Source organism: Coregonus clupeaformis, chromosome 35, assembly GCF_020615455.1.
Source record: "Coregonus clupeaformis isolate EN_2021a chromosome 35, ASM2061545v1, whole genome shotgun sequence".
Taxonomy (NCBI): domain Eukaryota; kingdom Metazoa; phylum Chordata; class Actinopteri; order Salmoniformes; family Salmonidae; genus Coregonus; species Coregonus clupeaformis.
The window spans coordinates 15,627,165-15,640,170 of record NC_059226.1 but is presented as its reverse complement, the minus strand read 5'-3'; the positions used below and the strand labels follow the sequence as shown (position 1 = coordinate 15,640,170).

General features: G+C 43.2%; 1 protein-coding gene across 2 annotated transcripts in view; it reads right to left on the bottom strand.

Moving 5' to 3' along the window:
* Positions 1-9,337: 9,337 nt before the first annotated feature.
* Positions 9,338-13,006, bottom strand: part of LOC121569468 (rap guanine nucleotide exchange factor-like 1) — a 34,661-nt gene continuing 30,992 nt past the window's right edge. For both annotated transcript variants that reach the window (XM_041880446.2, XM_041880447.2), the window contains exon 15: positions 9,338-11,461. In XM_041880446.2, the coding sequence (XP_041736380.2) occupies positions 11,337-11,461 (125 nt within the window). In that variant the 3' untranslated portion in view covers positions 9,338-11,336. The remainder of the gene's footprint in view (positions 11,462-13,006) is intronic.

Here is a 13,006-nt window from a genome sequence, read left to right as displayed (position 1 = left end):
AAACGCCATGCTCTACCAATTGAGCTACATCCCTGCCAGCCATTCTCTCCCCTACCCTGGACGACGCTGGGCCAATTGTGCGCCGCACCATGGTCTAGTCCAGGGTTCTTCAATTTCGGTCCTGGAGGGCCGAAACACTTCTGTTTTTTATTTCTACCTGGTAGTTAATTGCACTCACCTGGTGTCCCAGGTCTGAATTAGCCCCTGATTAGAAGGAGTGGATGAAAAACAGAGGTGTTTCGGCCCTCCAGGACCGAAATTGAAGAACCCTGGTCTAGTCCCTTGTCATCTGTTATTAGTGACATTATGCAATAATGTGCCACAGGTTTTGGTTAAAGGGATAGGTCACCCACATTACAAAAATTACATATTGGTTTTATTTTAGGGGATAGATCACCTTTAATATTGCAGTTAGATTGATGGAAGCTACAATGTAATTGTCTGCATCACTTCCAATCCCCCATATTTTTTTGTGTGTATGTACAGTACCAGTCAAGTTTGGATACACCTACTCATTCCAGGGTTTTTCTTTATTTTAATATTTTCTACATAATAATAGTGAAGACATCAAAACTATAAATTAACACATGGAATCATGTAGTAACCAAAAAAGTCTTAAACAAATCAAAATATATTTTATATTTGAGTTTCTTCAAAGTAGCCACCATTTGCCTTGACAGCTTTGCACACTCTCGGCATTCTCTCAACCAGCTTCATGAGGGAGTCACCTGGAATGCATTTTGATTAACAGGTGTGCCTTGTTAATTTGTGGAATTTCTTTCCTTCTTAATGCGTTTGAGCCAATCAGTTGTGTTGTGACAAGGTAGGGGTGGTATACAGAAGATAGCCCTATTTGGTAAAAGACCAAATCCATATTATGGCAAGAACAGCTCAAATAAGCAAAGAGAAACGACAGTCCATCATTACTTTAAGACATGAAGGTCAGTCAATCCGGAAAATTTCAAGAACTTTGAAAGTTTCTTCAAGTGCAGTCACAAACCATCAAGCACTATGATGAAACTGGCTCTCATGAGGACCGCCACAGGAAAGGAAGACCCAGAGTTACCTCTGCTGCAGAGGATACGTTTATTAGTTACCAGCCTCAGAAATTGCAGCTCAAATAAATGCTTCACATAGTTAAAGTAACAGACACATCTCAACATCAACTGTTCAGAGGAGACCGAATCAGGCATTCATGGTCGAATTGCTGCAAAGAAACCACTACTAAAGGACGCCAATAAGAAGAGACTTGCTTAGGCCAAGAAACACGAGCAATGGACATTAGACCGGTGAAAATCTGTCTGGTCTGATGAGTCCAAATTTGAGATTTTTGGTTCCAACTGCTGTGTCTTTGTGAGACGCAGTGTAGGTGAACAAATCTTCACGTGTAGTTCCTACCATGAAGCATGGAGGAGGAGGTGTGATGGTGTGGGAGTGCTTTGCTGCTAACACTGTGATTTATTTAGAATTCAAGGCACACTTAACCAGCATGGCTACCACAGCATTCTGCAGCGATACGCCATCCCATCTGGTTTGCACTTAGAGGGACTATCATTTGTTTTTCTACAGGACAATGACCCAACACACCACCAGGCCGTGTAAGGGCTATTTGACTAAGAAGGAGAGTGATGGAGTACTGCATCAGATGACCTGGCCTCCATATTCGCCCGACCTCAACCCAATTGAGATGGTTTGGGATGAGTTGGACCGCAGAGTGAATGACAAGCAGCCAACAAGTGCTCAGCATATGTGGGAACTCCTTCAAGACTGTTAGAAAAGCATTTCAGGTGAAGCTGGTTGAGAGAATGCCAAGAGTGTGCAAAGCTGTCATCAAGGCAAAGGGTGGCTACTTCCAAGAATCTCAAATATAAAATATATTTTGATTTGTTGAACACTTTCCATGTGTTATTTCATAGTGTTGATGTCTTCACTATTATTCTACAATGTAAAAATAAGGAAAAACCCTGGAGTGGGTCTTTAATGCAGGGCCGACAGACAAGTTCCTTACTTTTTCCCCCTTCGCACTTGCCTTTTCCATTTTTGCAGTAATGCTGCAATTAGTTTGCTGTAATTTGGGGTAGGGCAGACATTTCCATATAGTTTTGTTAGCTGCATGTGTGACAACTCCACCAGTCCTATTTATGATGTCATTTACAAGGATTATACTACACTGCTCAAAAAAATAAAGGGAACACTAAAATAACACATCCTAGATCTGAATGAATAAAAATAATCTTATTAAATACTTTTTTCTTTACATAGTTGAATGTGCTGACAACAAAATCACACAAAAATTATCAATGGAAATCAAATTGATCAACCCATGGAGGTCTGGATTTGGAGTCACCCTCAAAATTTAAGTGGAAAACCACACTACAGGCTGATCCAACTTTGATATAATGTCCTTAAAACAAGTCAAAATGAGGCTCAGTAGTGTGTGTGGCCTCCACGTGCCTGTATGACCTCCCTACAACGCCTGGGCATGCTCCTGATGAGGTGGCAGATGGTCTCCTGAGGGATCTCCTCCCAGACCTGGACTAAAGCATCCGCCAACTCCTGGACAGTCTGTGGTGCAACGTGGCGTTGGTGGATGGAGCGAGACATGATGTCCCAGATGTGCTCAATTGGATTCAGGTCTGGGGAACGGGCGGGCCAGTCCATAGCATCAATGCCTTCCTCTTGCAGGAACTGCTGACACACTCCAGCCACATGAGGTCTAGCGTTGTCTTGCATTAGGAGGAACCCAGGGCCAACCGCACCAGCATATGGTCTCACAAGGGGTCTGAGGATCTCATTTCGGTACCTAATGGCAGTCAGGCTACCTCTGGCGAGCACATGGAGGGCTGTGCGGCCCCCCAAAGAAATGCCACCCCACACCATGACTGACCCACCGCCAAACCGGTCATGCTGGAGGATGTTGCAGGCAGCAGAACGTTCTCCACGGCGTCTCCAGACTCTGTCACGTCTGTCACATGTGCTCAGTGTGAACCTGATTTCATCTGTGAAGAGCACAGGGCGCCAGTGGCAAATTTGCCAATCTTGGTGTTCTCTGGCAAATGCCAAACGTCCTGCACGGTGTTGGGCTGTAAGCACAACCCCCACCTGTGGACGTCGGGCCCTCATACCACCCTCATGGAGTCTGTTTCTGACCGTTTGAGCAGACACATGCACATTTGTGGCCTGCTGGAGGTCATTTTGCAGGGCTCTGGCAGTGCTCCTCCTGCTCCTCCTTGCACAAAGGCGGAGGTAGCAGTCCTGCTGCTGGGTTGTTGCCCTCCTACGGCCTCCTCCACGTCTCCTGATGTACTGGCCTGTCTCCTGGTAGCGCCTCCATGCTCTGGACACTACGCTGACAGACACAGCAAACCTTATTGCCACAGCTCGCATTGATGTGCCATCCTGGATGAGCTGCACTACCTGAGCCACTTGTGTGGGTTGTAGACTCCGTCTCATGCTACCACTAGAGTGAAAGCACCGCCAGCATTCAAAAGTTACCAAAACATCAGCCAGGAAGCATAGGAACTGAGAAGTGTTCTGTGGTCACCACCTGCAAAACCAGTCCTTTATTGGGGGTGTCTTGCTAATTGCCTATAATTTCCACATGTTGTCTATTCCATTTGCACAACAGCATGTGACATTTATTGTCAATCAGTGTTGCTTCCTAAGTGGACAGTTTGATTTCACAGAAGTGTGATTGACTTGGAGTTACATTGTGTTGTTTAAGTGTTCCCTTTATTTTTTTGAGCAGTGTATTTTTTTAAATCTCCCACTCAAAAATCAATTAGTATATTTGAGTTTAACCATAATATTTGTTGTATTATTTGTTCTGCCTTTTCTCGTGGATTAAGCTGAAATTGCAACCAACTTTCTATGGCTTGTTTTAAAAATTTTGATATTTTGGAGATTATTTCATTTTCAAATAACCGAAAGTGAGAGATTGTAATCTGAATAAAGGGGAAAAGACTATTCTTGAGACATTTTTACTAATCTGCTAGAGAACCAGTTCAGATTTAAGTATAACTTTTGTATGACTGAAGCCTTTAGTGAGAGGTCTAATTATTTAATATTTAATCATTTCTGCCCTCCGAATTCATATTCATTATATAAATAGGCCTGTTTAATATTGTCTGGCTTGCCGTTCCAAATAAAATGAAATGTTTTGCTCATATAATTTAAAAAACAGGTCGCTAGGTGTTGGCAAGGCCATAATCAAATAGGTCAACTGAGATATGACTAAAGAGTTAATCGGGGTGATTTTTCCACAAATAGACAGGTATTTTCCTTTCCATGGTATCAAGAGCTTATCTATTTGTACTAACTTTCTATTAAAATGTATTATAGTGATATTATTTATTTTGGGATATGAATACCGAGTATGTCCACATCACCGTCAGACCATTTTATTGGTAAACTACATGGTAATGTAAAAGTTGTAATTTTTAGTGATCCAATACATAATATAGTACACTTATCATAATTTGGTTGTAATACAGAGAGGTTAGAAAAAGTATCTAGATCCTCTATGAGGCTGTGGAGGGATCCAAATTGTGAATATATTTTTGTGTGTATTTTACCCCCTTTTTCAAATTTGTCTCATCGCTACAACTCCCCAATGGGCTCGGGAGGCGAAGGTTGAGTCATGCGTCCTCCGAAACATGACCCGCCAAACCGTGCTTCTTAACACCCGCCCGCCAGCCGCACCAATGTGTCGGAGGAAACACTGTTCACTTGACGACGAGGTCAGCCAACAGGTGCCCGGCCTGCCACAAGGAGTCGCTAGAGCGCGTTGAGCCAAGTAAAGCCCCCCCCTGGCCAAACCCTCCCCTAACCCGGATGATGCTGGGCCAATTGTGCTCCGCCCTATGGGACTCCCGATCACGGCCGGTTGTGATACAGCCTGGAATCGAACCTGGGTCTGTAGTGACGCCTCTAGCAATGCAATGCAGTGCCTTAGACTGCTGCGCCTTTTCAAAAGCCTGTTTCCAGTCCCTGTATTACTTATATTATCTCCAATGTATCATCCATGTAATAAACCTGTCTGATTAGGATTGATAATATCCAACAATACCTTTTAATTCTATGCACTTTGCCAGAATTCTTGCATCACAACACTGAAGTGTAAGGGGCCTCCCCAAATTTTTTTTTTGACTGGATCTTTATATTTACCACTTGGGTCCTGTTTCAGTAGTAATGAAATCAGACCTCCTTGTTAAGTATCTGATAATCTACCATTTATATAGGAGTGGTTAAAATATGCTAATAACGGTCCTCTGAGTACATTGAAAAAGGTTTGGTATACCTCAACTGGTATGCCATCCAGCCCTGGGGTTTTCCCGGACTTAAAGGCTTTAATTGCATAAAGAAGTTCCTCTGTAATTTGGCCTTCACATGATTATTTCTGTACAGCTGTTAATTTAACATTATTAATAGAAAAAAATCCATACAATTAATTTTGGTTAGTGGAGATGGAGGAAACATATGCTTGAAGTACTTTGCTTCCTCTTTCAAAATATTGTTTGGTGAATCATGGCTGACTCCATTTGTAAATTATTTTTGGTAGCATTTCTATGTTGAAGATTAAAAAATAATTTGGTGCATTTTCCCCCATATTCCATCCAGTTCGCTTTATTTTGATAATATACAGTGAGGGAAAAAAGTATTTGATCCCCTGCTGATTTTGTACGTTTGCCCACTGACAAAGAAATGATCAGTCTATCATTTTAATGGTAGGTTTATTTGAACAGTGAGAGACAGAATAACAACAAAAAAATCCAGAAAAATGCATGTCAAAAATGTTATAAATTTATTTGCATTTTAATGAGGGAAATAAGTATTTGACACCCTCTCAATCAGAAACATTTCTGGCTCCCAGGTGTCTTTTATACAGGTGACGAGCTGAAATTAGGAGCACACTCTTAAAGGGAGTGCTCCTAATCTCAGCTTGTTACCTGTATAAAAGACACCTGTCCACAGAAGCAATCAATCAATCAGATTCCAAACTCTCCACCATGGCCAAGACCAAAGAGCTCTCCAAGGATGTCAGGGACAAGATTGTAGACCTACACAAGGCTGGAATGGGATACAAGACCATCGCCAAGCAGCTTGGTGAGAAGGTGACAACAGTTGGTGCGATTATTTGCAAATGGAAGAAACACAAAATAACTGCCAATCTCCCTCAGCCTGGGGCTCCATGCAAGATCTCACCTCATGGAGTTGCAATGATCATGAGAACGGTGAGGAATCAGCCCAGAACTACACGGGAGGATCTTGTCAATGATCTCAAGGCAGCTGGGACCATAGTCACCAAGAAAACAATTGGTAACACACTACGCCGTGAAGGACTGAAATCCTGCAGCGCCCGCAAGGTCCCCCTGCTCAGGAAAGCACATATACAGGCCCATCTGAAGTTTGCCAATGAACATCTGAATGATTCAGAGGAGAACTGGGTGAAAGTGTTGTGGTCAGATGAGACCAAAATCGAGCTCTTTGGCATCAACTCAACTCGCCGTGTTTGGAGGAGGAGGAATGCTGCCTATGACCCCAAGAACACCATCCCCACCGTCAAACATGGAGGTGAAAACATTATGCTTTTGGGGTGTTTTTCTGCTAAGGGGACAGGACAACTTCACCGCATCAAAGGGGCGATGGACGGGGCCATGTACCATCAAATCTTGGGTGAGAACCTCCTTCCCTCAGCCAGGGCATTGAAAATGGGTCGTGGATGGGTATTCCAGCATGACAATGACCCAAAACACTTGGCCAAGGCAACAAAGGAGTGGCTCAAGAAGAAGCACATTAAGGTCCTGGAGTGGCCTAGCCAGTCTCCAGACCTTAATCCCATAGAAAATCTGTGGAGGGAGCTGAAGGTTGGAGTTGCCAAACGTCAGCCTCGAAACCCTCCTGAGATATGTGCAAACCTGGTGGCAAACTACAAGAAACGTCTGACCTCTGTGAATGCCAACAAGGGTTTTGCCACCAAGTACTAAGTCATGTTTTGCAGAGGGGTCAAATACTTATTTCCCTCATTAAAATGCAAATCAATTTATAACATTTTTGACATGCGTTTTTCTGGATTTTTTGTTTGTTATTCTGTCTCTCACTGTTCAAATAAACCTACCATTAAAAAATTGTAGACTGATCATGTCTTTGTCAGTGGGCAAACGTACAAAATCAGCAGGGGATCAAATACTTTTTTCCCTCATTGTATTACACTTGATCTTTCTTGAATAAGTTCCTCCATTTATTTTTGTTTTTCCTTTAACTTATTCTGTGCTTCTATGGTACAGTTTTTATCCCTATCTATCTGTACTGTTAGTCCTATTTCCTTTGTTAATATGTACTCTTTGTACCTAAATTGTTTTAGTTTTAAAGATGAGTATTACATTTCATTTCCTCTAAAGGCACATTTAAAAGTGTCCCATACAATAAGGGGATCTGTTGTACCTATGTTATGTCGGAAAAAGTCCGTTATAAATTATTCTGTCCTAGTTAAAAGGGTATCATCCAATAGGCTTTGATTACATTTCCAATATCCTCTCCCACGTGGAAATTCTGCAAGAGTAATGTATATGCCAATTTTTTGATGGTCCGACCGCGTTCTGTCCCCTATCAACACTTTTTAAACTTTTGGTGCCAGCGAGAATGACATAAGAAAGTCATCAAGACGACTAGCTTGATTGAGCCTCCGCCAGGTATATCTCACTAGGTCAGGATATTTAAGCCTCTGTATATCCACTCATTCCAATATATCCATGATATTCGTGATTTCCTTAAGTGCATGAGGGTGATAGTTTGTAGTGGAATTTACTTTACGGTCCATTGAGGTATTTAAAACCGTAAAATATTTGTAAACTTACCATTAAAAAGTACCATAATGATTGCGTGTCCATATAGCTGTACCTTGATATTTGCATTGCTACTGGGCAAACCTCCAATTGTTCTCCACTATTGCACCTGCTAAAACCTCACCCCATCCCAAGTTGGGTTCCTAGGATCCTAGGGCCTTTGAGAGATTGGGACCCATCCTTTGAAAAGATCAACCGCCCAAAGAATCTTGCATATCTTAATTTATTTCCACAATTAACAAATAATATGCGTAATAATGTAGGCAGTTCATGCTAAGGATTGTTACCTATAACCAGGATTGCCATTACAAACATTACATTTTTGGCAAGATATTATTATTTTGGCAAACAATTATTGTGATTCATCCTATATTGTCCTTAACATCATTACTCCATAGCAACAGATGTGGGATACATACACAAGCTCAGATGTTCAACAGTTGTTCCATCCGAGCCCAACTCAAGAAAGGACTTGATGTGCAAATGCATATACAATTGTAGCGGTTTGAGAGGCATGCAAAATTTAGCAAGAAAGGGGAGATTTGACTAACCAATGTCAAGCCCTAGCTGATGGAGCTCAGATACATCCTATTCCCCTGAAACACACATTGGTCCCCTGTTGTGACCATTTTCCCAAGCATCTCTGTGCAGTCAGACATTTGATTATTTTGTGCCACAAGGGCCACAATAATTTGCCCCCTCCCCATGGGTTACTGCAGCCAGTGTTGCCAGCACTGCCTACCTGGGTGGGGGCACCCCACCTGAATTCCCACCGGCTGGGTACAAGGTCGTCAAGGTTCTCATTAGCAGCTCTTAAAAATGTATTGTGTTATGCAACACCCATCAGGGGGCTTTGGCTTTGTAAGACCGACCCTGCCAGGCAGGCTCAGAATCTCGAGGGGGCGGTGCTGCTTTAGTGGGTCTCTGACTGCATTTACCTTTCTGTCTTGGCTGCATATGGCTACTTGCAGTAGGTCTATAAAACATAAGGACTTCTCCTTAGTGTATGGGTCGCTCAGGTGGGTGTCTAGGGTATAGGGTTGTGGACCGTTCCATCATGATAGGACAATATTTATAATTCATTTTAAAATGTATATCCCATATCTGCACAAAATTGAAAGCCCTCTGTCGTATTGGTTTACTTACCCTGTAAGCAGTTTATGGACAAGGTGTAACCATGCTTTGGTTCTGTTTACCCGGCCACTGTATCAAATGCTAACTTTCTAGCATTTGTGGCACAAATCCAATGCAAGTCAATGCTACCTATATTCGCATTTTCAGTTTTCATCTAAAAAATGTTTACCTCAATTAAGTTAGTTAAATTAGTTGGAGTAACTGATCAATTTGAATAGGATAAAAAGTGATTTTCTAAACCCCTGCTCTGTATGTGTGTGGTGGCTCTGTGAGCCAATACTGATATGTTTTAAGTGTAAATTGAGAAAAGAGGCAGTAGCCAAGGTTAAATTACAGAATAAACCAACAGCACGCAGGTGTCATCAGAAGAGGCTTTATTTAGGTGCGTAGTAACTGAGGCCAGAGAGAAGGGCCTCCCCATGGTAAAAAGGAGCAGATCGACTCCCAGACCCTCAGCCCCTACCTCCTAAACAGGTAATAGGTGTTAGCAATATAGTGAATATTCCATCTAGCCCATCACAGGGCAAGGTGGAGGTATTACCACATTACCACCTATCCAATTCTCCCAGATCTACACATTGCCTAGGGGTTAAGGGTGGGTTTGATACAACTGCTCAGATATAACCTTGGGCCACGTCTAATGACACATCTGAGTTTCAGGAGAGATGACTGTAAACACTGACTTCTGTACAAAAACAAAACCCCACGCGAGTCAAGATGCCCCACCCCAGCCCACCCAGTCTCGCTTAAGAAAACCAAAAAACAGAAGAAATATGCTGTACAATTCATCAATTCACCTCAACTACAGTAGCAGACTCCATTTCTGTCTCCATTTACACCCGTTCTCAGATTTACAAAACAAATAAAATAATCTCCTTGCATCTTACATAAAATAGAGTCTCCATATTATTTAGCTATTTACATGTAGAATATTTACATTACAGCTTTATCGTACAGGCATTGCCAGGCAGCCCTCCGCGAAGGTCGTGACCCAGGGATCCTGAGAGAGTCGCAGGCAAACAAGTGGTGTCAGCGTCACTGGGTCCAGTTGTTCAACTCCATTAATGAATCAATCAGCATATTAGAAACTATGGTGCAGTACAAGTGGCCATGATGATGGTACCATGCCTATCGAATAAAACGGGCCTTGGTTCTTTTGTTGAGAGTTCTGCGACAATGGCTTTGTTAAATAGCAATACAAATTATATTGAACTGAACTATACTGAACATTTTATATAATCACAAACAATTCTCATGCTGTATTTATCCTCATTGAAATGTGCCCTGAGGTCAGGCAAAAGTGCTTTGTTGATACAAATATGTTGGCCTGCCATCATCTGTACATAAAGAAGGGCTTGTCTTGTGATGGTGAACCTGAGGCCTCAGTCTGAACCCCCCAAAGGGTGGGATTATCAAGAGCTGTCAATCAACAACTGACTCAACCAATGAGAGAGCTCTTTGATGTGGGGAGTCAATAAGCCTGCAGCACATCATGGGGTTCAGAGACTTTTCATTCCACCATCACCCGGAATACCACGTCTTCTTGTGTCACGTGGAAGCTTTTGTTCAGAGGTATAAACTCTGGGTTAATTTTAGCCCAGAGGTACTAGTATAGGAGTATATTTTCTATTATCCAACTGTCGCTGACTCGCTGAGGGCTGTCGGTGGTAAGTGCCCATGTTGGCTAGAGGGGAGGTGTCAAGAGTTAGGTTAGAGGTCACGGGGTTAGATTGTCTCACGTATGAGTAGTTCACAGAGAAAAGGTGGGACAATAGCAGGAATACTGTCTGTCTGGGGGTCAAATGTCAAAGACTTCAGTTCAACTGGTCTAGTAAAACAAAGCCGGCCTTTCCCCATTTGGGCTAACCATCCTGGTTTGGGTAAGTTCAGAAAGGTTCAGTTGGGGAAGGGTGTTTGGTGGCAGTGCAAACTGGACAGGCTTCACTTGGACGTGAAAGCAGAAGCATGACTTGGTGTTGGGGAAACAAAAACAAATCAAACAAAAGCTTACTATTCATCCATCCTCATCTTCTGTACAAAATGGCTGTCCAATCTGCTACTCAAGTCAGTCCTGAAACCTCCTGCCCTCCTCACACATAAACACGCTCAAAGTCACACGCACAAGGCTTCAAAGAAAAGAGTTCCAGTCATTTTTCTCAGCCGTTTCCAGCAGTCTGAGTATTATACACAAAATCAGCGGTGGCTTGTGACAAGCAGGCCGGGAGGGGGGCAAGGTTACAAAGATGGCTAGCTGATTTGTCCAATCAGAGTTGAGGGCATTGAAGAGAGTTGCAGTGGAGAAGGGGGGGGGGCGATCTCCCTCTTTCTCGTCCCTCTCCCACTCATGCAAGCTTTCTCTCACATGTCTTTGGGCTCCAGCTTGCAGGACATTTCAAAGAGCAGGTTCTGATTGTCGATGACCTGCAGCTGGCGAACGTAGGCCTTGGTCTGGAGGTGAGAGGGGGAAGGCTCCGCATCCAGAGCTACAAGAGAGAGGTCAGTTCATTAGTTAAACATACCCCAACTAAATCATTTATGCAGTGATTCTATTCACCCCACTAGATCAGGGTTCCCCAACTGGCTGCCCGTGGGTCAAATATATACAGTCCCAGTCAAAAGTTTGGACACACCTACTCATTCAAGGGTTTTTCTTTATTTTTACTATTTTCTACATTGTAGAATAATAGTGAAGACATCAAAACTATGAAATAACACATATGGAATCATGTAGTAACCAAAAACAGTGTTAACAAATCAAAATATATTTTATATTTGAGATTCTTAAAATAGCCACCCTTTGCCTTGATGACAGCTTTGCACACTTGGCATTCTCTCAACCAGCTTCACCTGGAATGCTTTTCCAACAGTCTTGAATGAGTTCCCACATATGCTTAGCACTTGTTGGCTGCTTTTCCTTCACTTTGCCTGTCCGACTCATCCCAAACCATCTCAATTGGGTTGAGGTCGGGGGATTGTGGAGGCCAAGTCATCTGATGCAGCACTCAATCACTCTCCTTCTTGGTAAAATAGCCCTTACACAGCCTGGAGGTGCGTTGGGTCATTGTCCTGTTGAAAAACAAATGATAGTCCCACTAAGCCCAAACCAGTGTGTCGCTGCAGAATGCTGTGGTAGCCATGCTGGTTAAGTGTGCCTTGAATTGTAAATAAATCACATTAAGTGTCACCAGCAAAGCACCCCCACACCATAACACCTCCTCCCCCATGCTTTACGGTGGGAACTACATTTTACATTTACAGTTTACTCTTATCCAGAGCGACTTACTAACTGTAAGTGCATACATTTTGTTATTTGTTATTTTTCATACTGGCCCCCCGTGGGAATCGAACCCACAACCCTGGCGTTGCAAACGCCATGCTCTACCAACTGAGCTATATCCCTGCCGGCCATTCCCTCCCCTACCCTGGACGACGCTGGGCCAATTGTGCGCCGCCCCTTGGGTCTCCCGGTCAAGGCGGCTACAACAGAATCTGGATTCGAACCAGGATCTCTAGTGGCACAGCTAGCACTGCGATGCAGTGCCTTAGACCACTGCGCCACTCGGGAGGTACACATGCGCAGATCATCCGTTCACCCACACCGCGTCTCACAAAGACACGGCGGTTGGAACCAAAAATCTCAAATTTGGACTCCAGACCAAAGGACACATTTCCACCTATCTAATGTCCATTGCTCGTGTTTCTTGACCCAAGCAGGTCTCTTCTTATTATCAGTGTCCTTTTAGTAGTGGTTTCTTTGCAGCAATTCGACCATGAAGGCCTGATTCACACAGTCCCCTCTGAACAGTTGATGTTGAGATGTGTCTGTGACTTGAACTCTGAAGCATTTATTTGGGCTGCAATTTCTGAGGCTGGTAACTCTAATTAACTTATCCTCTGCAGCAGAGGTAGCCCTGGGTCTTCCATTCCTGTGGTGGTCCTCATGAGAGCCAGTTTCATCATAGCGCTTGATGGTTTTTGCGACTGCACTTGAAGAAACGTTTAAAGTTCTTGAAATGTTCCGTATTGAC